The 24,812-nt window shown below is 45.4% G+C and overlaps 1 protein-coding gene across 1 annotated transcript in view; it reads left to right on the top strand.

The window, feature by feature from the left end:
• Positions 1-564: 564 nt before the first annotated feature.
• The window catches only part of IGFBP7 (insulin like growth factor binding protein 7), a 50,388-nt gene continuing 26,140 nt past the window's right edge, over positions 565-24,812 (top strand). The window contains exon 1 of the mRNA XM_045531698.1: positions 565-1,171. Within this exon, the coding sequence (XP_045387654.1) occupies positions 697-1,171 (475 nt within the window). The 5' untranslated portion in view covers positions 565-696. The remainder of the gene's footprint in view (positions 1,172-24,812) is intronic.

The raw sequence follows: 24,812 nt of genomic DNA, 5'->3' as shown, positions 1-24,812 counted from the left end.
CAACGCCCAGCTCTCCATGGACTGAAACTTGGCTCGGCACAAGAAAGCACAGGGTTTTGTTTAATGGCACAGAGGGAGTCGGGAGCGCAGGCAGTTATGAGGTTCCAAAAAGAGAAGCGGTTGGCAACGATTTGTCAATTTGTCGTTTCAGCCTGGCACCCAAAATCACAGCGGGCCTGTGGCCAGCGGGTACACAAAATCCACATGTGGGATGGGGGGGGGTGTTAAACAGTTCTCAAAAGAGCTTCCCAAACCACAGGGCAATCACTACTCAGGTGTCCCAGGTCCAAAGAGAATTTAATAAATTAAACACTGGGTTGTCTCAAGGTCGTTGTGGTTGCTGAGAAGGACAAACATCTGGGCTGGGAGAGGCGCGAAAGCAGAGGGTGAGAGAGCCGCGCTCTCTGCCTGGCGATCCCCGCCGGGCGGAGGCTGGAACAAGGGACTGAGCGGGAGCCGGGGGTGGCACGACCAGCAGCAGCGAGAGCCGAGCGCCCCGGCCGACGCCAGCGCCCGCGGGGCGCCCAGCCCACCGCGCCGGCCCCCAGGGCGCGGTAGGGGCGGCGCGGGCGGGGCGCTGCGCTCTCGCCGCCCCGGGGTGTGGTTCCCGCGGCCCGGCCGGGCGCGGAGGCGGGTTTAAGGAGGCGGCCGGCCGGGCCCGGTTCACTCGCGCTCCCGCCGCCACCGCGCCCCGCCATGGAGCGGCCGCCGCCGCGCGCCCTGCTCCTCGGCGCCGCCGGGCTGCTGCTCCTGCTCCTGCCCCTCTCCTCTTCCTCCTCTTCGGACGCGTGCGGGCCCTGCGAGCCGGCCGCCTGCCCGGCCCTGCCCCCGCGGGGCTGCCCGCTGGGCGAGACCCGCGACGCGTGCGGCTGCTGCCCGGTGTGCGCCCGCGGCGAGGGCGAGCCGTGCGGGGGCGGCGGCGCCGGCAGGGGGCACTGCGCGCCGGGCATGGAGTGCGTGAAGAGCCGCAAGAGGCGGAAGGGCAAAGCCGGGGCGGCAGCCGGCGGCCCGGGGGTGAGCGGCGTGTGCGTGTGCAAGAGCCGCTACCCGGTGTGCGGCAGCGACGGCACCACCTACGCCAGCGGCTGCCGGCTGCGCGCCGCCAGCCTGCGGGCCGAGAGCCGCGGGGAGAAGGCCGTCACCCAGGTCAGCAAGGGCACCTGCGAGCAAGGTGGGCACGAGCGCTTCCCTCGCCGGCCCCGCGCCGCCGCTCGCGGGCATCGCGGGCATCCCGGGCGCCGCGCGGGAGGCGGAGTTGGCAGCTGCGGGGAGCGGGGGCCGACGCCTCCCGTCTCTTTTTTGGTGGTTTTATTTTGAGAATTCGGTGCGTGCGCCAAGAAAGCGAGGACTCGCGGGGCCGGGTGTATATATAGAAAAGATTTTCCGAGACCTCAGACTTCCCGGTCCCCAAAGCTCGCCCAACTCCGCTAACAGCTGGCAAGTCGATTCGCAAGAGCTGGGAGCCCAGAGATGTCATTTTCTCGTCATCCTTTCTTGGCTTGGGGGCATAGAGAGAGGAGACGTCAAGAGATGGGGAAAGGAGTTTAACAAGGAAATACAGAGTTACGACTTTCAGAAAAAAAAGTTGTTTGTCCCACTTTAATTGGCTGATTATCAGAATTTTTTAATCAGATTTCATGGTTTCTAAATAAAATAATCCACTTACTGGAAATTACAGATTCTCAGTAATCTAACTAGCCAATTATCTGTGGGCAAAATAAAATACAAACTCTTTGAAGAATGTTTTTATGATGCAGTTTATGTTGTGAACATTGGTACCATTTTGTTTTTCCTAAGTGTTCCTTTTTTTTTTTTTTTTTTTTTGCGTAATTTGTCCCCAGGATGCAGTGCTCAGCAGGAATGCCTTTGAGATTATGTTTGATCGTTTATTTTATTCCAAACAAGCCCAAGCTTGCCATAAATGAAACAGGAAAATAAATGAAGTCTGGACTTGAAAAAAAAACAGAGAAATTTTAACTCTAAAGCCTGAAGTAACATTTTCCATCAGCAGTAGTTTCAAGGCAAAGTTAAAAATCCAGCGTTGGCAGCTCCTCTCCTGGTCCCAGCCAAGGTAGAAAGGGGAGAGGAGGAAGTTCTACTGAGACGACAGAAGCTTTTGCTGCTTTAACACTGTTGAGACTTTCTCCAGAATTTCCAAATAGTAATTCTTTCCTTAGAGCTTTTCCAGAAGCCCATATGCTAATAGGTTGCATGTCACCAATCTTGAAGTTCGCTTTTGAAAGCCTTAAAGCATTTAACTCCCGGTTAGCTATTTATAGTATCATCACTTTAAACTTAGAAAATGACAACCTTAAAAATCTGTATATATTTCCAACAGAAACAGTCATTTGTTCCTTTGGATCGCATTTGTCAGTCACATGATTAAAAGGAAAATGTGCCTTGTTTACAAATTTGTTCCAAATATTGAGATTTTGACATAAACATTCCAATGGGGAATTTTCCCCAGGGTCTTTCAAAATGGCAGGTACTTGCCTTATCAGAGCAGAAGGTTAGCTCAGTGATTGTTCATTCAAGTGTTGTCATTTTCTAGCCTATAGGTAGTTTTATCCCTTTTTCTCTACTGCTACTTATATCTCTAAACACACACAGACAGAGTACAATTATAAAATACTAGACTGATAGTGATTATAGAACCAGTTTCGTAACCTCATGACCATATACACCCAGCCCTCCGGTGCCTCTCCAGACTGCAAACCCCTTGAGAGTACAGGCCTGGCTTTTCTTTATGTTTGGGAAAATGTTAGGAAAAATAGCATCTAAAACTGGAAACCTTAACATAAATTAGCCTTTTCTTCCCAGCTTAAATTAAGATATGTGGGGACTGATGCCTGAGACCATTTAGAAGGAATGCCAAAGACAGCAGAAGAGAATGTGAGGTCCTTCCAACAGCAGTACTTTGCCATAGCAGAGACGTACAGGGTGAAAATCAGGGCCCCTAATGTATTTCTTCTGACTCCTGGATATGTTTTGACAATTATAGAAGCAAACTGAACAGTGTGCCGTTGACTTCTGTACCATTTGGGTGTATCATTAAATCTCACCTTTGAAAGACAACATGGTGCTCCTTTATTCCAGTTCTTGATTATATGTTTTGTTTATGGTCCTTTCAATCTGAGCTCCTTGGCAATCCCATTTCAGCCACTCTGGTCCGATTGGGAACCATCCTCTCTTCTCCCTCAGAATGGAATCAAAATGTCATTCTCAAGGGCCTCCCTTCTTAGTGCCTTTAGGACAAAGTCCAAACTACATAGCAGGGCATATGAGGGTCTTCACTATAGAACTCCATTCTGCTATTCTGACCTTTTCTCTTTAACCCCCTTAATGCTCCAGCCATAATGAGTGTCTGCTATTCACATTTCAACACATCATATTTCTTAATGCCTCCATGCCTTTGCAGGTGCCTTCTGCTTGGAATGTCTCCCCGCCTCGACACGCACCACAATCACGCCCTCCCTCACTTACCTTTTCCACCCTTTGAACTAGCCTTCACTGTAAGGGTCAGCTGTGCCCCTTTCTCTGTGAAACATTCGAGTGCAGGTGTCTTTCATAAAATGACGACTTTTCATTTGGGTAAATACCCAGTAGTGGGATTGCTGGATCAAATGGTAGGTCAACTTTTAGTTCTTTTAGGAATCTCCATACTGTTTTCCATAGAGGTGGTACAAATTTGCACTCCCACCAACAGTGTATAAGTGTTCCTTTCTCTTTGCATCCCACACCAGCATCTATTGTTTTGGGGCTGTTTAATAGAAGCCATTCTGACTGGGGTAAGGTGATATCTCATTGTGGTTTTAATTTGCATTTCCCTGATGAATAGTGAGATTGAGCATTTCTCCATATGTTTATTGGCCATTTGTCTATCTTCTTTTGAAAAGCTTCTGTTCAGGTCTTTTGCCCACTTTTTAATCGGGTCATTTGATTTTTTTCTTGCTGATTTGCTTGAGTTTTTTGTAGATTCTGGTTATTAACCCTTTATGGGGTGAGTATTTTCTCCCATTCTGTAGGTTGTCTATTTGCTCTGTTGATTATTTCCTTAGCTGTGGAGAAGCTTTTTAATTTAATCAAGTTCCATTTATTTATTTTTGTTGTTGCTGTGATTGCCATTGAGGTCTTCTTCATAAATTCTTTGCCTAGGCCAATATCTAGAAAAGTTTTTCCAACATTTTCTTCTAGAATTCTTCTGGTTTCATGCCCTACTTTTAAATCTTTTATCCATCTTGAATTAATTTTTGTGAGTGGTGAGAGATATGGATCCTGTTTCATTCTTCTGCATGTGGCTATTCAATTTTCCCGGCACCATTTACTGAATAGAGCTTCTTTTCACCAGTGTATATTGTTGTCTGCTTTGTCAAAAATTAGTTGGCTGTAGGTGGCTAGTTTTATATCTGGGTTCTGTTCTATTTCATTGGTCTATGTCTCTATTTTTGTGCCAATACTATGCTGCCTTGGTTACTATAGCCTTGTAGTGTAGTTTGAAGTCTGATAATGAGATGCCTACAGATTTGTTCTTTTTCTTAAGATGACTTTGGCTATTCTGGCTCTTTTCTGGTTCCAAATGAAGCATAGAATTATTTTTTCCAGATCTGTGAAATATGATGTTGGTATTTTGATGGGGATTGCATTGAATCTGTAAATCACTTTGGGCAGTATGTACATTTTAACAATGTTGATTCTACCAATCCATTAACATGATATGTTTTTCCATTTGTTTGTGTCATCTGCAATTTCTTTCATCCATGTTTCGTGGTTCTCTTTGTAGAGATCTTCACCTCCTTGGTTAAGAATATTCCTAGGTATTTTATTTTCTTTGTAGCTATTGTGACTGGTATTGAGTCTTTGATTTGACTCTCAGCTTGACTGTTGATGGTGTATAGGAATGCTACTGATTTGTGTACATTGATTTTGTAACCTGAGACTTTGCTGAATTTATTCATCAATTCCAGGAGTCTCTGTAACTGCCTAGTTACTCAAAAAGAAAAAAAAAATTCCAGGAGTCTCTTGGTGGAGTCTTTGGGGTTTTCTAAATATAAGATCAGCTGATTACTTTATCCAGTTTTAATCACTGCATTGTAGGAAAGATTTGAAAAACTGAAGACACTTTAGAAAAGAAAATGGGCAACCTTGAAGAAGGGTCTTAAAGGATTTAAGATTCTAGTAATCCAAATAGCAAGTGAATGTTTCTTCATAGTTGGGAATTCGTTATTAAATGAAAGGTGCCTGACCAACTGTTCTACAGTTCTTCAAGAGATAGAATTAAAAGGCCTGGAATTAAATAGCCACAAGGCACATTTAGGTGACATACCAGGAAGAACTTTCCAGTGAAAACTGTTGAGTACTATACCACGTTCATGTGGGAGTCAGGAGAATCTCTTTAGAAGAGCTGGGAAATAACCTCAGTGAGGAGGGGCACCGTCTGGGAGAGGGTTTTATAATTTTTAAATCTTGTACGCTGTACAGCTCTGCGAAGCAATGATGAAGCTGAGCAGGCATTTATTGACATCCTGAAATATGATTTCCATCCTGTCCCTAGAGCCTGCCCTCAGGGTACACTGTAGACTTGCCTTCTAGAAGAAACTACCTTATAAGGCTCTTTTTCAGATGGTTGAATGACAGAACACCCTTGGATAGAGTCCAAGGCCGGCGCCTTCTAAATTCCTCCCCACAGCGGATAAGATTATGGTGCTTCCTTCACCCCAGGCTCCCCCGCGAGTGATCTGACCTCATCTGTGTTTTTAATTGTTAAGACAAATAACATCTTGTTTTTAGTAACTGTCTAAAAGGGAACCCTAATTATTGTCAAAAGAACTTTGAAGCCAGGGAATAAATATGTGAGCATAACTTGCTTTTGGAATTTAAAAGTGGCACCATTAGAAGGCTTTGAGATGGAAGGAAACAGGTGTATGTAAATTAATGAGCGTGCTTATTTTAGGCAATTTTAAAGATTTCCCAGTGAGTCCTTTACTCTTTATGAGTGGGGGTGGGGGACTAGAGATGTCCAAGGAAAGCTTCCCCAAGCCTGTTCTGTGTGCATTTTCCACGTAAATTAAGACCGTCCCTCCCCCTGCTAGACCTCTAAGAGAAGAAGTGGGGAGGTCAGGGGGAAAAAGCCAGGTTGATAATGTGGGGGGAAAAATGTCTATTTTTTTACTTAAAATTGATGTGTTAAATAATTGGACTCTATTTTATGGATTAATGGCAAAATGATGTGACCCTTTGAAAAAGCTAATTTGTTGAATTGCCTTTACCATTTTATGGAGGAAAGCAGGGTGAGGTTGATTAGAAACAGCTGGAGCTGACAATGAGCCCTCATACCCACCCCATCCCCACCCCACACCCCAACGCCTCAATGTGTCCACCAGGCAGAGGGTGACCAGGAGACAGCGGTCCAGGAAATGTGGGCGGCAGGTGGGGCACTGGTCCCAGAAGCAGCCAGAGTTGCTGAGAAGTTTTGTGTCTAGAAAATTAGAAAGGTTCAGACCAGGTCAAAGAGACCTAGGAACCCACTGTTGACAAAGCCCCATTCACAAGCTCTGCAGTTCCTTACAGCGAGAGCACCGGCAAGGCCAAGGATGAGCCCACATGTTCAAAGGAGAGTCGGCCACTAGGAAAAAGCAGCACCCTCGGAACTTCAGCATCTATCTGTCCTGCTTCACAGGATTATTGAGAAGGTCAAACTGTATAACGGATGCAAATGCGCTGTATAAACTGCACAGTACCAAATAACTGTAAAGAATTATTACTAAGTAGACTATAAACTTGAGGGTGAGGACTGTCTCTACCTCTTGCCTTGTGGTGATAATGATAACCGATGTTTGTGTAGTGCTTGACAGCAGCAGTTCCCGACCTCTTTGGCACCAGGGACCAGTTTCATGGGAGACAATTTTTCCACTAACCAGGTGGGGGTGGGGAGCAGGGATGGTTTCAGGATGATTCATTTATTGTGCAGTCAAACCTCTCTGCTAATGATAACCTGTATTTGCAGCCGCTCCCCAGCACTAGCATCACCGCCTCAGCTCCACCTCAGATCATCAGGCATTGGATTCTCATAAGGAGCACAACCTAGACCCCTCGCATGCACAGTTTACGGTAGGGTTCATGCCCCAGTGAGAATCTAATGCTGCTGATGATCTGACAGGAGGCAGAGCTCAGGCGTGATGCCAGCCATGGAGAGTGGCTATAGATACAGATGAAGCTTCGCTTCCTCTCCCACCACTCACGTCTTGCCGTGTGGTCCGGTTCCTAACAGGCCACAGACTGGTACTGTCAGAGTTGCATTGGCTTTTTGTGGTACATGTGGCAGGCCTTCTAGCAAATGTCATATTATATAATAATACATTCAGTGAAAGACAGTATTTCTTAAATGCATGAATATCTCCAAGGCTACTCGACTTGGTGTGATTTTCTTCATACAGATTCCAGAGACCAGGTGTTGGCCTTGACCAACCCTGAGTGTTGACCTTGACTCCTGACCCCAGCACTGTTCTACCGTCAATTGTCCTGGCTTGAATAATACTATTTACACCACATCTAAGCTATGGTTCATTGTAGGGCTACTCTCTTTTAGTAATTGAGGCATATTTTTTGTCAGCCAGGTGACAACTTGGAGAAGAAGGAAAATTCATGCAGGGGTTTGAGAACTCAATTAAACATAATCCATTTTGACTTTCAGAGAGGGAAAAAGAGTGCTTTAATATTCTTACAGGAAGAGAGGCAGCTGACTCCTATCACCCTGTTCTTTCATGTTGTTTTCCTTGAGGAAGGGATGCCTCTCGCTTCTACAGAGGCTTGTCTTTTTCCCGGAGCGAGAAAGGCTCAAAGGCATTTACATCACCAAAGATTAGCGGGCCAGCGGGCAAGTGGTTGCAGTGGAGAAGCTTTAGATCTGACATCTGTTCTGCTTTTTTCTGGCCTAACCCCAAGCAAGAGAGAAAAATTTATCAAGAAATAGATCTCCTGGAACATTCAGAAGATTTTGAAAGAGACCACACAGAAATGAGGCTTCAGGAATTTGTCAGAGTAGCCCGAGCCTGCAGGATGCAAAGCCTGCTCCTTCTCCATGGGAGCTTTCAGAACTTTCTGCTCAGGGAACAGAAATCCAAAAGCGAATTTCAATAGCAGCTGCAGCAATTACACTGCCCCCCTGGCTTCCAAAGGACCCCCCTCAGGAAGCCACAGCGTGTTTGATGGAGACTAAAATGCTTACCCAGCAGCACTCTCTGAGTCAGAGAAGGCGAGGCCAGGATCCACGCAGCGTGGACGCTTACTAGAGATGCTCGGCCCAGCTGGGGAGGGCAGGCTGGGGCAGAGATCAAGATGCTGCCAGAGATTTGACAGGCCAGGGCTTCGGAGCCAGAGGCCCCTCTCTGCTCAGGTGTGTCTCAGATCAGAGCCTCAGAGCAGGAGGGAGAAGTTGATCTGACTTCTGCACCACCCAGGCTTTGGTTCACTAGACAGTACCTTGGCAGAGCAGGGTGGGCCTGTTCTGGACACAGTCGTGATGTGCAAAGTGAGCAGCCAGCCCGTCTGTCATTCCCACCTCCTGATGTGCTCTCATCTGAAGCTGCTTTCTTTTCACCTATCTGCCTGGCCTATTGTTGCAGGCCGCCCCTCCTTTTTACTGTCTAACAGAGCTCAAAGGAATGTGGTATTCTTTCCACACTCCTCCTCCCCACCAGCAACCCTTTCGTGTTACAGAGTATCGAGTAGCAACTTGATAAATGGTGAGTTCTGCTCAATCCGCTCCCCCTAACCCCAAGTCCAGACTCATGAGCCACACCTGACATTCCCCCGCAGGCCTGAATAAGCAGAAACTTGGCACGCTGCCTCTGAAAGGCAGCCAACCCAGTCCACATCATCCGGCAGAGAAGGTCAGCCCTATCTTTTCTTGACACTCCCTTGGGGTGAAGTTTTTTGAGATGTCTTAGGATCCCAATCCACTTCATACATCAGCCCCAGGCATTTCGCCCCTCTCGGGACAAGCCCAAGGGTAGGGGAGATAGCAGCAACCCCAGGGTGACTGTGGGCTTGGTGGGCCCGCCCCTACCAGTTGCCGTCACCTCTCTGTGCTGGGTCAGCCAAGACTGGCTGGTACATGGGAGGAAATATAGCAGAGCGGTTCAGAAAGTGAACTTTGGCGTCTGAGCACCTGGGTCGAGTCCCCACTCTGCCACTTTACTATATGACACTAACCTCTTTCATTTATAATTTTCTTATCTGCAAAACAGGCATAATAACAATACTTTTTGGTGAATCGTTCATGAGAGGAAAAAAAATTTGAAGTATTGGCCCTCAAGAGCAATGTGAACCAGAATCACAGAGTTTGGCAGAAAAAGGGTATAATTAGTGTCCATTAGGTACACATCGGGTATTATCTTTGGCTGTTAGAGTCTTATTGGTGGAAATAATAACATCTTTGGCTGCATTTTATGAGTCTCTTCTTTGGCTTACACACATAGCCTCAGCTTAGCAGGAACTCGTTTCAAAAATCAAAACATTCCGCCCTAAACAGGCATATTTAAACCCAGGAAGGTGCCTGCGTAGGTTGGCTCTTTGTATCTATCCGAGAGGGGACAAGATCCACCTCCCCGCGTGGGGTGGACAGCAAAGATATGAAGGTGCGAAGAGGAGGTTCAAGAAGCTGAATAACTTTTCCGATCCACCAGCATCAGCAATTTTGAGTGAAATTGCAGAACACCGGGACCACCAACTCTCCATATGCCATGCACTCCATCACCTGCCAACGCAGTGGCTCTCCACCTCGGCCGCACATCAGAAGCACCTGGGGAGCTTTACAAAATGCTGATGCCTGAGTTCCACCCCAGGATTCTGATTTAAGTGGTTCGGATGTGACCTGGGCAGAAAGACTTTTTAAAACTTTCCAGATAAGTTAATGTCCAGCCCTGGTTCAGAACCATTGTTCCAAAAAGAGTTCGAGTCGCTCTGGGGATGCCTCATTCCCTTGGGATCATTATAGTAATGGCGGGCCAATTTGTGCTCAGTTTATCCAGCAGCTAGTGTTTTGCAACAGGAGGAGTTTTCAGAATATCTAGTAGACCGCAGGAAGTGGAAGCCCCAGAAAACATGGTCACTCAGTACAGTGCCGGCATCATGGGTGGTTTGGCTACTTCTTGTCTCCCTATTTCAGTGCTCTTGTCTGAATCAGGCAAAATGGAAATGTGTCAGTATTGTTGAGATTTTTTTTTAAAAGTTTGGGTATCACAATATGTTACGAAAAGTATTCACCTAAAGCTACATGAGCCAATCTTTCAATTATTTCACTAGAACATACATTCCATGAGCCCAGTGCTTTTTATCTGTTTTGTTCACTGTTGAATCCGCAGTGTCTAAACAGTCCTTGCGGGGTGGTGGGTACTGAAGACATACTTGTTGAGTCAATGGATGAATAATTAAGAGTGGGTTGATTATGTGCCCTGTTGAAAAGGTGAACCTTCACACTGATGGAAGCCCACCTCTCTCTAGCACCTCTCTGGAACCTTTAATAGAGAGAGGTGGCTGTCCTCGGCTTATAGGTCCCTCAACCTGGAGGAAAATCTCTTGTCACTTGGCTAAGACCTTCCTGCTTGGCATCTTTTCAGATTGACCCTTACACTTACTTTCTACTGTCACAAAAACTCTGAGACCAGGAACAATGTTCCATTCAATTTTATCATCTCCCCCCTAATCATTTCCCAGGCTATGACATTCTACCTTAGCCACTGGCTGTGTGACCTTGGGAAACTTACTTAACTTCTCTGAGCATCAGTTTTCTCACCTGTAAAATGAAGATACTCCCTACCTCACAAGGTGGTTGTGAGAATTACATGAGTTAATGTATTTTAAATGCTTAGCACCGTGTTTGGCCCATAATTGGCCTTTAATAAAGGTTAATTCTGGTTCTACTTCCCCTTTCAGTTAAACAGCAGTAGAATGGATGGGCGCAGTGACTCACACCTGTAATCCTAGCACTCTGGGAGGCCGAGGCAGGAGGATTGTTTGACCTCAGGAGTTCGAGACCAGCCTGAGCAAGAGTGAGACCCCCGTCTCTACTAAAAAAATAGAAAGAAATTAGCTGGATAACTAAAAATATATATATAAAAAATTAGCTGGGCATGGTGGCGCATGCCTGTAGTCCCAGCTACTCGGGAGGCTGAGGCAGAAGGATTGCTTGAGCCCAGGAATTTGAGGTTGCTGTGAGCTAGGCTGACGCCATGGCACTCTAGCCCGGGCAACAGAGCAAGACTCTGTCTCAAAAAAAAAAAAAAAAGAACACCTTAAAATAAATTCTAAAAAGAATTTGCATTTCATGTAATGATTTTCACACAAAGTTGTGGCCAAAGTTTGGGGTCAGTTTGCCCTGTTTCATACCACATGCAAAACAAATTCAAGATGGATTAGGACTCCAAATGAAAAAAAAACATTTTTTAATAAAAACCTAATTCAAGATGGATTAAAGGAGTAATTGCAAAAAAGTTAAACTAATAAAATAGAGCTATTCTGAGAACCCAGAAACCATAAGGGGAAAAATTAACAGACTTAGCCACATTAAAATTTTAAGCTTATTATTCATCCACTCACGAAATAATTGTTTTTATTGAGAACATACTGTGTGCCGGGCACAGTTCCTGCTACTGAGCATATGGCCGTGTACGAAACAGCCACCATCACAGCCCTCGTGAACTTACATGACACGATGGTAACCCAAACCATATACAAAATGGAAAGACAATGACAGCCTGGAGAAATTATTTGCAAACTATATGATAAAAGAGAAAGTATCTGTAATAAACAAGAGCTCATACAGATTGATAAATAACGCAACAGGAGAAAGGGCAGAAGTTATAAATAGTCCTCTGGGCTTGGAAGACAGTCTTTCCTCCCAGGTCACTGAGACTTTTGGAGGGGGTATGGGACTAGGGCTGGGTGTCACACAAACCCTTCCTGCTAGGCTGACACCCCCTTTCCTGGAGGGGTTTTTAGAGGTGCCTCCTCCGCCTCAGCCTAACCTCTTTGGGGAAAGGGTTGGGGGTATTGTCATTCAAAGCCTTTTTTGTCTGTCCCCCCGCTGGAGGTGTCCTGTCCCTCCCAGCAATCCTTCCACCTTTGCAAGGAAAGACTGGACAGAAGTCCTGCAGCTCCTGAGTAATGATGAATGCCCACCTGTGGGGTTATGTCCCATACTTTGAGGCCGTCTCTTCTCCCTCACCACCGCGCTGGATCACGTTAGCAGTTCAGGCTGCTGTGTGGCCGTGAGGCAGCTTCCCTGACACCAAGACCCTTAGAGACCCTTGAAGACAGGCCTCTTTCAAGTGCTCAGGGAGGGAGAGAGAAAGGGGTGAGAGCTGGCTCTCTGGGGGAGGGTAGCACTCATTGGGATTTGGGGTATAATATAATCAGATCGTCAATGATCCAGGGAGTGGTGGGAAAAGCAAGGAGGGCAGATCCTTGAAATGGCTGAGTCTCATGGAATTCAGAGCACTGTCAGTTGCTGGATGCAGGGTTATTTTCTGAGATATCCAGAAAGGGAAAATGAAGCTGCCAATCACATTCTTGCTACCCTATTGGCTAGCTGAGGCATCCTGACTTCGTGGAGGGGTTATATGAGACTTGATGAAATGTGGAACCCGCCCCCCTACCCCTGCACTCCCCAAAGCTTATTAACCCCTTAACTGTATCCCGGGGCGGGGGCAGGGGTGTGCATGGGAGATACCTGGACTACCTTTGCTATATGTAAATAGGGTGATTAATTTGTTCTGATTTTTTTGGTTTGTTTTCTAAGGAACTGTAATGAACAAATATTAGGATACCCGATGCCAAATAAAGATGTTGTATTTTTTTTTTAAAGTTATAAATGGTGAATTAAAAGAAGAGCAACTACAAATGGCCGATAAACATGAAGAGTTGCTCCACCTCACAAATAGTCCCCAAAATGCAATTAGAACAACAGTAACTTACAGTGTTTCCCCCTTCAACTTGGCCTAAGTTTTGAAAATCCCTAACTCCCACTGCTGGGAAACTCATGAGGAAATGAGCACCCTCGTGCACTGTTGCCAAGACCAAGAATTCCTAACAAGCTTTTTGAGAGTAATCTAGGAGTATCTGTTAAAATTAAACATTCTCATACCCCTTGACCCAGCAATCTCATTTCTGGGAACCTGTCCTACAGAAACAAAAATACTAATACATAATGACATATGTGTAAGCATATTTGTTGTATCATAGTTTATATATAGAAAAAAACTGAAACATCCTGAATGTTCTTAAAGAGCTAAACCCATGTTATAGAACATTTTGCAGCTATTGAAAAGAATAAGTTTGATCAACGGGCATTGACCTAAGAAGGTCAATGTATGATATCTTGGTTATTTTTTGAAAAAAGGCAGTTTAAGCCAGGTGTGGTGGTGCATGCATAGCTATAGTCTCAGTTACTCAGGAGGCGGAGGTAGGAGGTATGAAATTTTTCCTTAAAAAAAGAAAATGGAAGACTATGTGTACATATAGGTAATTGAGGGTTAGGATTATCATGGGGTTAAAGTAGACAATTTGCTCTCTTTTTATGTACTTGCATATTATTTAAATTGTTACAATGTGCATGTACTTTTGTATTTTTTTAAATATCAACAAAATATATATATATATATTTTTTTTTTTTTTTTGAGACAGAGTCTCACTTTGTTGCCCAGGCTAGAGTGAGTGCCATGGCGTCAGCCTAGCTCACAGCAACCTCAAACTCCTGGGCTTAAGCGATCCTACTGCCTCAGCCTCCCGAGTAGCTGGGACTACAGGCATGAGCCACCATGCCCGGCTAATTTTTTTTGTATATATATTTTTAGTTGACCAGATAATTTCTTTCTATTTTTGGTAGAGACGGGGTCTCACTCTTGCTCAGGCTGGTCTCGAACTCCCGACCTCGAGCGATCCACCCGCCTCGGCCTCCCAGAGCTAGGATTACAGGCGTGAGCCACCGCGCCCGGCCTCAACAAAATATTTTAAAAGACTATTGTACCATTACATCATTGGTATTCCTCATATAATGTAATCATATAATGTGATGTGATCAAATATGCTAACAATGTAAAAATGTGAAGGTATTATCTTTCCCTTTTTGTAATAACCAAACCAAAAATTTAATTAAAATTCAAAGTATAGACTCATAGATCTAGAATGATTCTGGAGGGATATTTTAGTTCACCATTTACCTTCCCCTGTCCACTCCCCTATATCATCCCAATCTAAGAGACTTCAAACATGACAGCTCCAGGTCGTTGGGTATCAGAAGGGTTCTCTCAGACCACAATTCGGGACCCACACTGGTCAAGAGAGGATAATTCCAGAGCATCTTTTGCAAACTCAGACTCTGATTCCAAAATGTCTTTTTGTAACTGATATCCCTTGAGCTGAAGCTTACACCTATTTCCTCCACTTACGATATAGAGACAAAAAATCAGAAAGGATTCTTGACCCCAAAAGGACCTCCTTGATCACTACTTTTCAACCTTCCCATTCTAGAGATGAGAAAACTGAGGAACGAGTAAAATGTCCTGAGAACTGGTACCAAAACCCACTTACCCTTCCTGCCAGTCGGCGCACTTTCTGTTGCTCTCGTCCTGCCTTTGTCTCTCAGACACACACACCAGCATCACCTAGCTGCTTCTGCACACAGTGCCTTTCACCCGAAGTCTACTGGATGCAAACTACTGACATAAAAGCCCAAGCATGAACTAATTTATCAATGTCCAAGGACCAGGAAGGCAAAATGATTTGCTTACAATGCCAAAGTAGGAGCACTTCACAGCCAAGATCAAACTCTGAAGAGTCCCTTATTTTGTGCTGAGGACCTAGAACCTCCACTTTTCCCTCTCTGGATCTGGGCTCCATGCTGGGGGCTTTGTTTTTAAAATCAAGGCCCCACAGGATTAGAACTACGAGGACTTTTCTTTTTTCGTACATATTCAAAACTGAAGCCCCGCCACCATCAGGAAGCTCAAGTTCTTTGCTCAGCTTCTGCTCGTGTTTGGGCCAAGTGAAAATCCCTGGGTGGTAGTTGATGCTTCCAGCACCAAACGGTTTCTGCACGAGGTCCAAGCATTCCTCCTGGCCTCACAGGAGGGTCACCCCACACACCAAGAAGGATGTGACTAATAAAGAATGTGACTTCAGAGACTCTGCGAGTCCAGACAACTTCTGATAAACACTTAAACAGGGGTCAGGAATGTTTTCCTTTCTAAGGGGAAAGTATGTGCTCTATGGTGTGAGTGGGAGGGGTTGGAAGGGGATAAATCTAAACATGAGCTTCCTCCCTTCATAATTCTCAAGCATTTTAGCACAGTCATTTTTAATACCCTAACAGGCTTTCATACTTAGAACCCATAGCTGGGGATGGGCCAGAGAAGAGGAATAGGCTCTGTGAGAAATGGGCAATTCCAAAGCAATTACCCAGCAAGTTTTAAACTAACATTGGGCCATTGAGGGCAGGTTCCCTGGGCCCCACCCTGAGGCCAGGAATGTTCCAGATGGTATCCCCTCAAGACCTACTCTCAGTACCCAGGTGGGGATCCTCACTTCCTGTGCTGACAAAAGGGGGAAGCTCTGTGGAGGAAGTGGGTGTTGACTTCCGGGAGAGGAAAGGTGAGAAGGACCAGATGGCATCTCTCGTGCTCAGCACCCGCTAGGATTCCGGGAACACCGGCCTGGGACAGGGAGGAGGGTTGCAGAGCGAGGGGCGGGTAGACATCCCCTTTGCAGGGGAAAGGGAAGCAACAGAGTTTTTGTGACCCGGAGTGCGTTCATCGCTGGTGCAGAGCTCCTTCCTCCGCAGTGGCTGTTCGGTTTGTCTGCTGACTTGTCCTGGGAGGGCAGGGCTGTGGGTAAGATGACATTTTCCCCAGTCAATTCTAAATAAAAAGTAAGAAAAGTAAACATCACTCGGCAAGCTCCCTGTAAATGAGAAGAGGAGGGTTCAGCACTGGAAGAAAAGGTTCTGGTATCAACTTTAGTAAAACGTGTATCTGCAACCAACGCTCTTCAGTTGTTTCGGCCCTTACCCCTCTAGCCGGGGGCACTCAGGACCAATGTGGGTAGAAGGCAGGACACTCAACTCCCACCTTTGAACCTTGGGCAGGTGGAGAAATGATCCCACTTTGAAGTATAAGTATTCCCATGCTCAGTTTTGGATGTTTCCTGCTTTTCTGAGATAAAGTACATTATTTTGGAAACTGAGTCTTCAGAAGTACATTCCCTTGTTTGTCGGTTCATTCATTCTCGTGGGCATCCACTCAGATGCCCACCGTGTGGTATGATGGCCCTGTGGGGTGGAAAGGGCCTGGCAGTGGGCCAGGACTCAGGACACCGGGAATCGTGGTCAAGGTGGAAGTTCTGGAGTCAAACCCACCCTGCAACCTTGCCCTGCCCTGCTGAGCGCCGTCAGTCCCATTTAACTTCTCAAAGCCTCGACTCCTCATCTGTACAATGGGCTGATAAGCAGAGCCCCCTCACTGGATTCTTGCCAGGATTACCTGAGATAATACGTGGAAGAGCCTGCACTGTGCCAGGTGTATAGTGTAAGCTCAGTCAATGCTGGTAGAGGCAGCGTTAGTGGCGGTGGTGAGGCTAATGGTCATTTTTATTATTATTTTATTATTTATTATTATTAGTGAGACAAATAGCATGAGAGTGGTGGGAATAACACCATTGGATGTCAGCAGAGCAGGGGAGATTGCTTGACAGAAGATACCTGCGAAGGTTTCATATAGAACTTGACTTCCTAGCTTTCTTCTTCCCTTGAGCTCTCATTATTTTTTTTTCATTATATCTTAGTGGAGAAATTGGGAAATTCCTTTCCCTTTGCATTTCATTTTCTGTTGCGTTCCTCAAGAGTGAAGCTTCTGTACGGAATTCAACTGAAGGCCACAGCCGGGCATTTGCATTGGCCTTGGAGTGCCAGGGTAATGATACTGCCAGTTATTTAAGTTTTTAAAGTGTGCCTGCCTTGGAGGAAATCTGCAAGCAGGACCGCGTTAATGTGTAACGTGGAGATAAGCAAGGTGCTCGCTGTTCTTTTTTTTTTTTTCTTTTCTCATGGCTGTTCAACTGGAAAACTGAAATGGTTTTTTTGCATCTCATCCAGAAGTATTGAGAGGTGAGGAATAAAGGGCTTTCACCAATGAAGTACCCTGGGATGTGAATTTTAGCAACACAAAATGCAAGAAATCACCTGCAATTTGTTTTCTTTTTTAAAAAAACAAACATGGAAATTGTGACAATGTCAATTTTGCTTGAAGAAATGATGGTATTTAACAAGAAGACAGCAAAAAGAAATCCTCCGAGTTAAGCCAAATAGATGTGTGCTGCTTTTGTAGATGGAATAAATGATCCCTACTTGCGTAGACAGCAAGGTCGTTCTTCTCAGCCTAAATGGAAGGCATTAATTATCTCGGTGCTGAAAGAGGATGGTCAGGACAGGAAGAAACAAGCAACTGCAGCAGGAGGCAATGCCTTGAGCCACGAGGATTGGGGACCCTGTGGACAGGAGCCAGCTCTACACAGGTGGCAGCTCCCCAGTTGGCAGGAGCGGGTGGTGGAGCTGGTCCTCTTGAGCCCTGACAACTTTGCTGGGAACTTTCCATTGTTAGAGAAATCTGCTGGTTATTATCCAAGTGCATTTCTGAAATGCCTGACTGTGCTCAGGGCTCTGGGGGCTCTGGATTAGCCAGCCCTGCATGGACTCAGTCTGCATTAAACACAAACATCAAAGGAACATGGTAGAGCCCATTTTTTAAAAAAAACCCTAAACACACAAGTGAATAGGCAATGCATATTTATGTTACTGGCCCATTAAGGGTAAGGTCTTTTGTGGAAAGGAGGAAGAGAAATCTATAATCAGGAATGAAGCTCTTAGAATTTAGAGCTAGAGGAACTGCATTGAAGACTGAGAAGAGGAGATTGAAGTCAAACACTGGATCCTTTACCACTTTTCCATCAGCTACACCAAGTAGTGTACTTGTAGAGTGGTTTGTTGAGGCAGAACTTTCGGTTGCCTATAAAGTGATATGGGATAGTGGTTAGGAGCCTGGGTTCCAGAACCACATTGCCTAGTTTTTAGTCCCAGCTCTACTTACAAGCCTTGTGACTCTGGGCAAGTTACACAACCTTCCTGTGTCTCAGTTTTCTTCTCTGCAAAATGGGAGACAGTACCAACTTCACGGGGTTGTCCAGAGGGTTAAATCAGTTACACTTGTGAGTGCCCACACTTAGCAGTCAGTGAACGGGTATTGCTGTTGTTTTTGTTACAATGGCTGCAGGGGTGAGGGGGGGACCTTCCTAGCTTCTTAGCGTCATGGATGTAAGGGAGGCTCCAGGGTTAAATAATGAAGGTAGAGTGACAGATGGGAGCCAAGGGAAGGATTTCCAAAAGCTGTTCCAGAGTGATCCATGGTAGAGGCTTCATGGCATTGCTATTGTTTGCATTTAAAGTGAGAATGCCTCAGTATGTCGGTTGTAATAAAGACATCTGCTATGGATTGAATGTGTCCCCCCAAAATTCCTGCATTGAAGCATTAATTCCCTGTGTAATGATTTTAGGAAGTGGAACCTTTGGCAGGTGATTAGGTCATGAGGGTGGAGCCCTCATGAATGGGATTAGTACCCTTGTAAGAAGAAGAGAGATCATCTCTCTCTCCACCAAGCGAGGACACAGCAAGAAGGCAGCTATCTACCAGCCAAGAAACGGGCCCTCGCCAGAACCCGGCCATGCTGGCACTCTGATCTTGGACTCTCCATCCTCCAGGACTGCGAGAAAGTTTTTGTTATTTGTTAGAGCAGCCCAGGCTGATTAAGACAAGATCCTTGGTATTCAAGATTTCTACATAATATTCCTAAATTCTCAGAGGTTCTAAAAATGAAGAGATGTTCCTTCTTTTCATGATAAGACCCATTTGTAGCTACGTATGTAACAGACCCATGTTACAAATAGACAAGGATGAGTGGAAGAGGAGAGATTTAAAGCTGGACATTGAGATATTCAGGTGGCTCTTTTATGACCTACCTACTACATTATTCTGCCTTGTGTCCACCCTTTTTTTCAGATGTGAAAATTATTTGGACTTTATTTTTCTACTTGTCAAATTCTTTTTAGCTTTTTTTAGCTGCTGTGTTGACCTGTTCTTTTCCTTGGAGGCATTTGGTTATTTTTAAAAAATGTTTTTGCTTCACTGACCTTTAGTGTGCTTTTTATGGTTTTATGGTTACCTTGCAGAAATCTCATTAGAAAAGCACTTTAATATATTACTTGGCAACCAGACATCTGACAGTGTTCTAGTTCATTAGTTAGGAAACCTCCCCAAGCTTAGAGGAATGGACATTCCTCTGTGAAGGGGGAAGCTTTGATCACTCCTGCAGGGGCCAGGATTTATTTTAATCCTGTTTTAGGGGAGGAGAAGGTATCCTAAACCTGGTGAAATAAGAACAACACTGATTAAGAAAACAATGAAACGTTCTTGAAAAAGAAATGCACTTCAGCTAATATTATTCTGTGGTATCTCCTGAGTCCTTTTAAGACAGAGCTAGTATTAGAAAACAGTGGCAAGAGGTTAGTTAAGCAGCCTCACCCCCGATCACAGATGACACTGAACTGATCCTAACGAGGACAGACTTTTCAAAGCTATATTCATTTTACCATGAATAAATGGATTCAAGTCTTATTTGTGGGTTTTTTTACTTTTCAACTTTGAATTTGCAAACTATCAAATTCCTTCAAAGCCATGGTGTGCAGAGAAGGCTCTGAATAATAGGATTGCTTATTTTTAAAGGAAGATGCCCTTCAGCAAAGCACTAGGCTTTGAAATGTGATCAGTCAAGGGTCCAGTCGGCACAGATTTCCCCCCATGACGCTGTTTCTCGTTGAGTTCCAACCAGATTTAGTAACTCGTATAAAACACAGCTCTACCCTGAGGGCGTCAAGTGCATGCGAAGTGGATAATGCTATATTGTTTTAACACAGATTTTGCCAAATGAAGTACAATTTAAATTCCTGAAGCATGACGATACTTGGGTGCTGGTGGCTGTTTTTTATTTGGAGAGCTGTATCTTTTTTCTTTTAATGGAGAGACTTAAAAGAAGCAAGCTGTCTGAAAAGGTATTTAAAAAGAGCTCAGTCCAAGGTCCTGGTGGTCTATTAAAAATAAATGAATAAAAATTAAAAATAGAAAGAGCTTGGTTACTGGAATGGCATACATAGGACAGAGGCAAGGGGTGCTGGGTCTTCCTCTGACTTTAAGAGCTAGAGGAAAGGGATGGGAGCGTTGGGCAAGAGCTGGGCTTACGCCCCTGAATTCAGGCTGGAGAGTAAACTGAGTGTCTCCCGCGGGGAGGAGAGAAGTGAATGAGGCCTGCAGTGCTTCCACACTGGCCTGAGTGGGAAGCAGAACCCAGATGCCACGTGGGGCTTCTTTTTACTTTTTAACACCTTTGCAGGCAGGTGGGAGAGAGGAAGGGAAGGAGGGGCAGAAACAATGAAATGGTTTTGCTCTGAGTTAGAGATGCATTTCCCAAAGAGGAAAGCGGGGCAGGTGGTTTGGAGACTTGCTCATGCTGGGATGGCGGCAGGGTGAGCTGCTGGCCTTGGCTGAGTCACTGCGTCCTCCCGGCCTGCCCCTGCCCTGCCCCTCCCCTTCGTGCAGCAGTGATCACACTGATCAACTGCACAGGGCCGTGCTGCACTCAAATGAGAGAACACGCTTTAGAAAGTTCTCCACAAATGGGTGGTGGCTGTGGAGGTGGCCGTGATGGTGACAGGGGTATTGGTGTCTGGGCTGCCTTGTATTCTAGCCAGTTACTGTGTGTTTGTGGAAGCTTAGGGAGCTGCCCGAAAAGGCCCATCCTACTCTGACCTCATGAGCCAGAGATCTTGGGCAGTTGTGGGGCATTCCTTATAACCACCCCCGTCCCCCCAGCCAAGGTTCCCAATCCTCAGGAAAACAAATCTGTTCAAGATAAGCCCTTCAAAGCAGACCCAAAGCTTTGAAAGCTTATGTGGAGCCGCCGTCCTGAGCACGCTGCTGTCCCCCAGGGCCAAGCAGGCCACAGCAAGACCAGTGTGGCTCCCTTAGGCCTGGGCTGATGCTGGCTGAGGCTAGCCCCTTCTGCTGGGCTCAGTGCTGGGGGCCTGTGGCCCAGTGTGTGCTGTCATGAGAACCCCCCACCCACACAGAGACCACCAGGGAAAAATAAAGAGAGGCCGTCTACCCTTGTGTGTGTCGCAACACGGCCAGTGTCGGAGAACCGGGGCTGCTTAGTCTACTAAGCCCAAGGGATCAGGAGCCAGCTCCAGCGCCAGATGGAATGCAAACTTTCATCTGTCAGCACAGATGAAGGGAGAAACTAGACACACTAGATGTGAAAGCCCCAAATAGGCCTTCTACTGATGATCCTTCTCACACATGCAGAACTCGCCCGATCTGCTGAGATGTGTGTGCTCAGTGAGGGCACTGACAGCATGAAGCAGAGTGAGGAACCGAAGTGGCTTTCCAAAGGCTGTGGCTGGAGGAGCTTTCTTTGTAACTACCAAGCTAGTGTTTCATTCCCCAAATATATCAAAAACGGTGTCTTCAGTAGGACCTAGAGGAGCAATATAGATGGGCATCACTTTTGACCAACGTATACTCATGCCACACTCTTCTCCCAGTCTGGCTCTGCCACCACCATATGTAAGTGGGCCCTCGGGGCTTCATTAACCTGGGGGCTAGGTGTGTTCAGAGCAGAAGGACTAGGAAGTAGTGCACAATGAACAGGCTCGGGGAGAGCCCGTCTTCAAATGGATTGGCCTGTTTAATTAGCAGTTTTATCTCAATACATTATTTAATACATTGAAATGTGTGTGTGTTGTACCATTCAACAGTGATCCACAGACTGATCACATTTGGTTTTTTAGGGTTTTTCAACCTTACTCAAACAGAATGCACTGAGGCTCCCTGCTGTGTGTGCCCGGTCTGTGAGCTGGCTGGAGCTGGCGTAGACACTCGGAAGGGAAGACAAAGGTTCTCTTATTGAAGCTTTTGGCTTTGCATTTTGCATGTTTGATTTAAGAACAATCCTGGTTCCTGCCTGCAGTAAGAGATGGAGAAAGTTCCATCATTATAAACGTGGCCTGGGGCGTCCACCTCATTTAACTGGAGGATAATGCAGAGCAGTGATTTGGGACCAACTTCTTCCTCCCACAAACTAATCTTTTTCAGTGGTTTGCACTTTTTTCTGTCCCCAAAGGGATTTGTTAAATGTGATTTTCAGCAGGAAATATACTTTTTTTTTTTTTTGGATGTGTTAGCCATAATGGAAATGCATAAACAGAATCTGTGTTGATAGAATGAAACACTCAGACTTTTTCTTTAAGTTGGGAGGTGAGAGGGTAGGAGAGAGGAAACAGGTAGAAAAAGCTCCGTCAAACATTAGATGAGTATTTCTTTGGTTCTTACTTCTATTTAAACGAGGCTTCTCTTTATAAAGATATTTTCTTAATAAGACAACATTGTACAGTGGGTCCAATCAACATTTTGAGGGAAAAATGGTCCCACTCTGGGAAAACTTCTAGAAGAGGGAAAGAGTCACCCAAGATTCCCAAGGGAAACCTGAAGAGAGCTCGTGCTGGAGGCTTCTGCAGAGGACGTTCTGTTTTTGTTTTGTTGTGAGGGACCCTCAACAGCCTAGAAAGGTAGAAACCTCAATAATTGGAAGGTCCCATTGTGGCCCGACGTGTGGATCTTGCTCAACTGCCCTCTGGTTATTTGCTGTCTTTATTCTCTGCTCCCTCCAGCCCCACAAATGGCCCACGACACGTAGTCAAGCTTCCCCACCAAGCTGAGTTTCCTTACTGGGCTAGTCAGGGTGTCCTGGCGAGATTCTGTCGTGAAGCGATACCAGGGGAGCCCGCCCCGTGGCTCAGTTTCCCAGCTCACACCTTTCCTTGTGTCTTGGTGAGGGACTCAGAGCCCTTCTCCAGTCTTGGCCCAAAAGGCTTCCTTGTAGCTCTGTGATTTCTCTCGTGACCTTCAGAAGCTTCAGTTTTTAACGTACAAAAGTAGCGAGTTGAGGAAAGGCTGAAGAGAAAGCATGCTCGGGCTGTCAGTCAGCCTCGAGAGCATTGGGGCATGTTCCACATTTAAACATTATCTGTGTCCCTCTCTTTGTATATCCAAAGTTTCCGTACACGTCCCTCAGTCCCTTCAGCTAATCCTGTTCCTGGGTTACTACACGACACTAACAATGACGTACATGCACGGTGACAATTCAGCCTTTCGTGTGCCATTGCCCATCTTCTGATACTTTATTTCCTTCTTTCTGGAAAATGGTATGACGGACTCTTGCCCTGTATGTGTTCTTCACTTTGTATCCGGATCATGGACTATCAAACAGCAAGTGTCTCAGTCTTGCGTATTTTTTCTGCCCTTCCCATGTGTTGCTCGGCCCCTCTTATCTGTGCGTTAGCTGATCGCTCAGTCTTCACTGGCGTCTGTTTCCCCCGTTCCCTTGGGTGTTGTGTCTACACGTCTTTGCTGCCGGGAGAATTAGATAGTTAACTGGTGATGTCAGTCCTTTGGAAGTCAGCTTTTCTTTTTTTTCTTTTGCCCAGGCTAGAGTGCTGTGGTGTCAGCCTAGCTCACAGCAACCTCAAACTCCTGGGCCCAAGCGATCCTCCTGCCTCAGGCTCCCCAGTAGCTGGGACTATAGGTGTGTGCCACTACATCCAGCTAATTTGTTCTATTTTTAATAGAGACAGCGTCTCGCTTTTTGCCCAGGCTGGTCTTGAACTCCTGACCTTAAGCGATCCCCCCACTCGGCCTCCCAGAGTGCTAGGATTACAGGCATGAGCCACCGTGCCCGGCCTGGAGGTTAGCTTTTCAAATGCTCAGGTATTTTTTTAAGCCCACTTCTTTTGAAACCTCAATATATGTCCAGATCAATGATTCCCAAACTTTTTGGAATCGCAACATCCTCTCCTTATGTTTGCTTTGTATGACATCTACTTCTTTTCGCACCTTGTCTGTTATGCTCCAGGAAGAAGATAGCAACATTTTTTGTTTTTATGAAAAACAAGTAAAACAATTTTTACAGTTTTGAGGGGTTTTTCAGACAGTATGATACTCAGTGGTCTATTGGAAACGTGCTGGAGTGTTGCAAAAAAGGAAATTTCTGCTTTGAATCTTGGAATAAGGTCATTTTAATCTCACTTGCTATTTTTTCTTTATGGTAATAAAAAACATAACATGACATCTATCCTCCTAACAAATTTTAAAGTGTACAATACAGTATTGTTAAGTGTATGTATGTTGTTGTACAGCAGAGCTCCAGAACCTTTTCATCTTGCATGACTAGAACTCTACACCCGTCGAAAAGCAACTCCACATTTCCCCCTTACCCTAGCCTCTGGCAACCACCATTCGATTTTCTGCTATTTATGAATTTGACTATTGTAGATACCATGTACAAATAAGATCATGTAGTATTTATCCTTCTGTGACTGGCTTATTTCTCTTAACATAATGTCCTCCAGGTTCATCTGTATTATAGCATATGGCAGATTAATCTCACTTACTATTTCTTAAATTGTAAATACAAGACTAACAAGGAGAAAAATCCCTGATCCTTCTACAAGGTGTTTAATGTCACAGTGGCTCACAGTTAAGGCTTATGTTTTGGGGATCCTGGGGAGACATAAGTTCCGATTCTTTTTTATATAATGATGAAGTAACATAAAAGATTCTAGGATAGCAGCTACAAAGAACATGTTAAGAACAGCCCTTGAA

This window comes from Lemur catta, chromosome 19 (genome assembly GCF_020740605.2).
Source record: "Lemur catta isolate mLemCat1 chromosome 19, mLemCat1.pri, whole genome shotgun sequence".
NCBI lineage: Eukaryota > Metazoa > Chordata > Mammalia > Primates > Lemuridae > Lemur > Lemur catta.
This window is presented reverse-complemented; position numbering and strand designations above follow the sequence as displayed.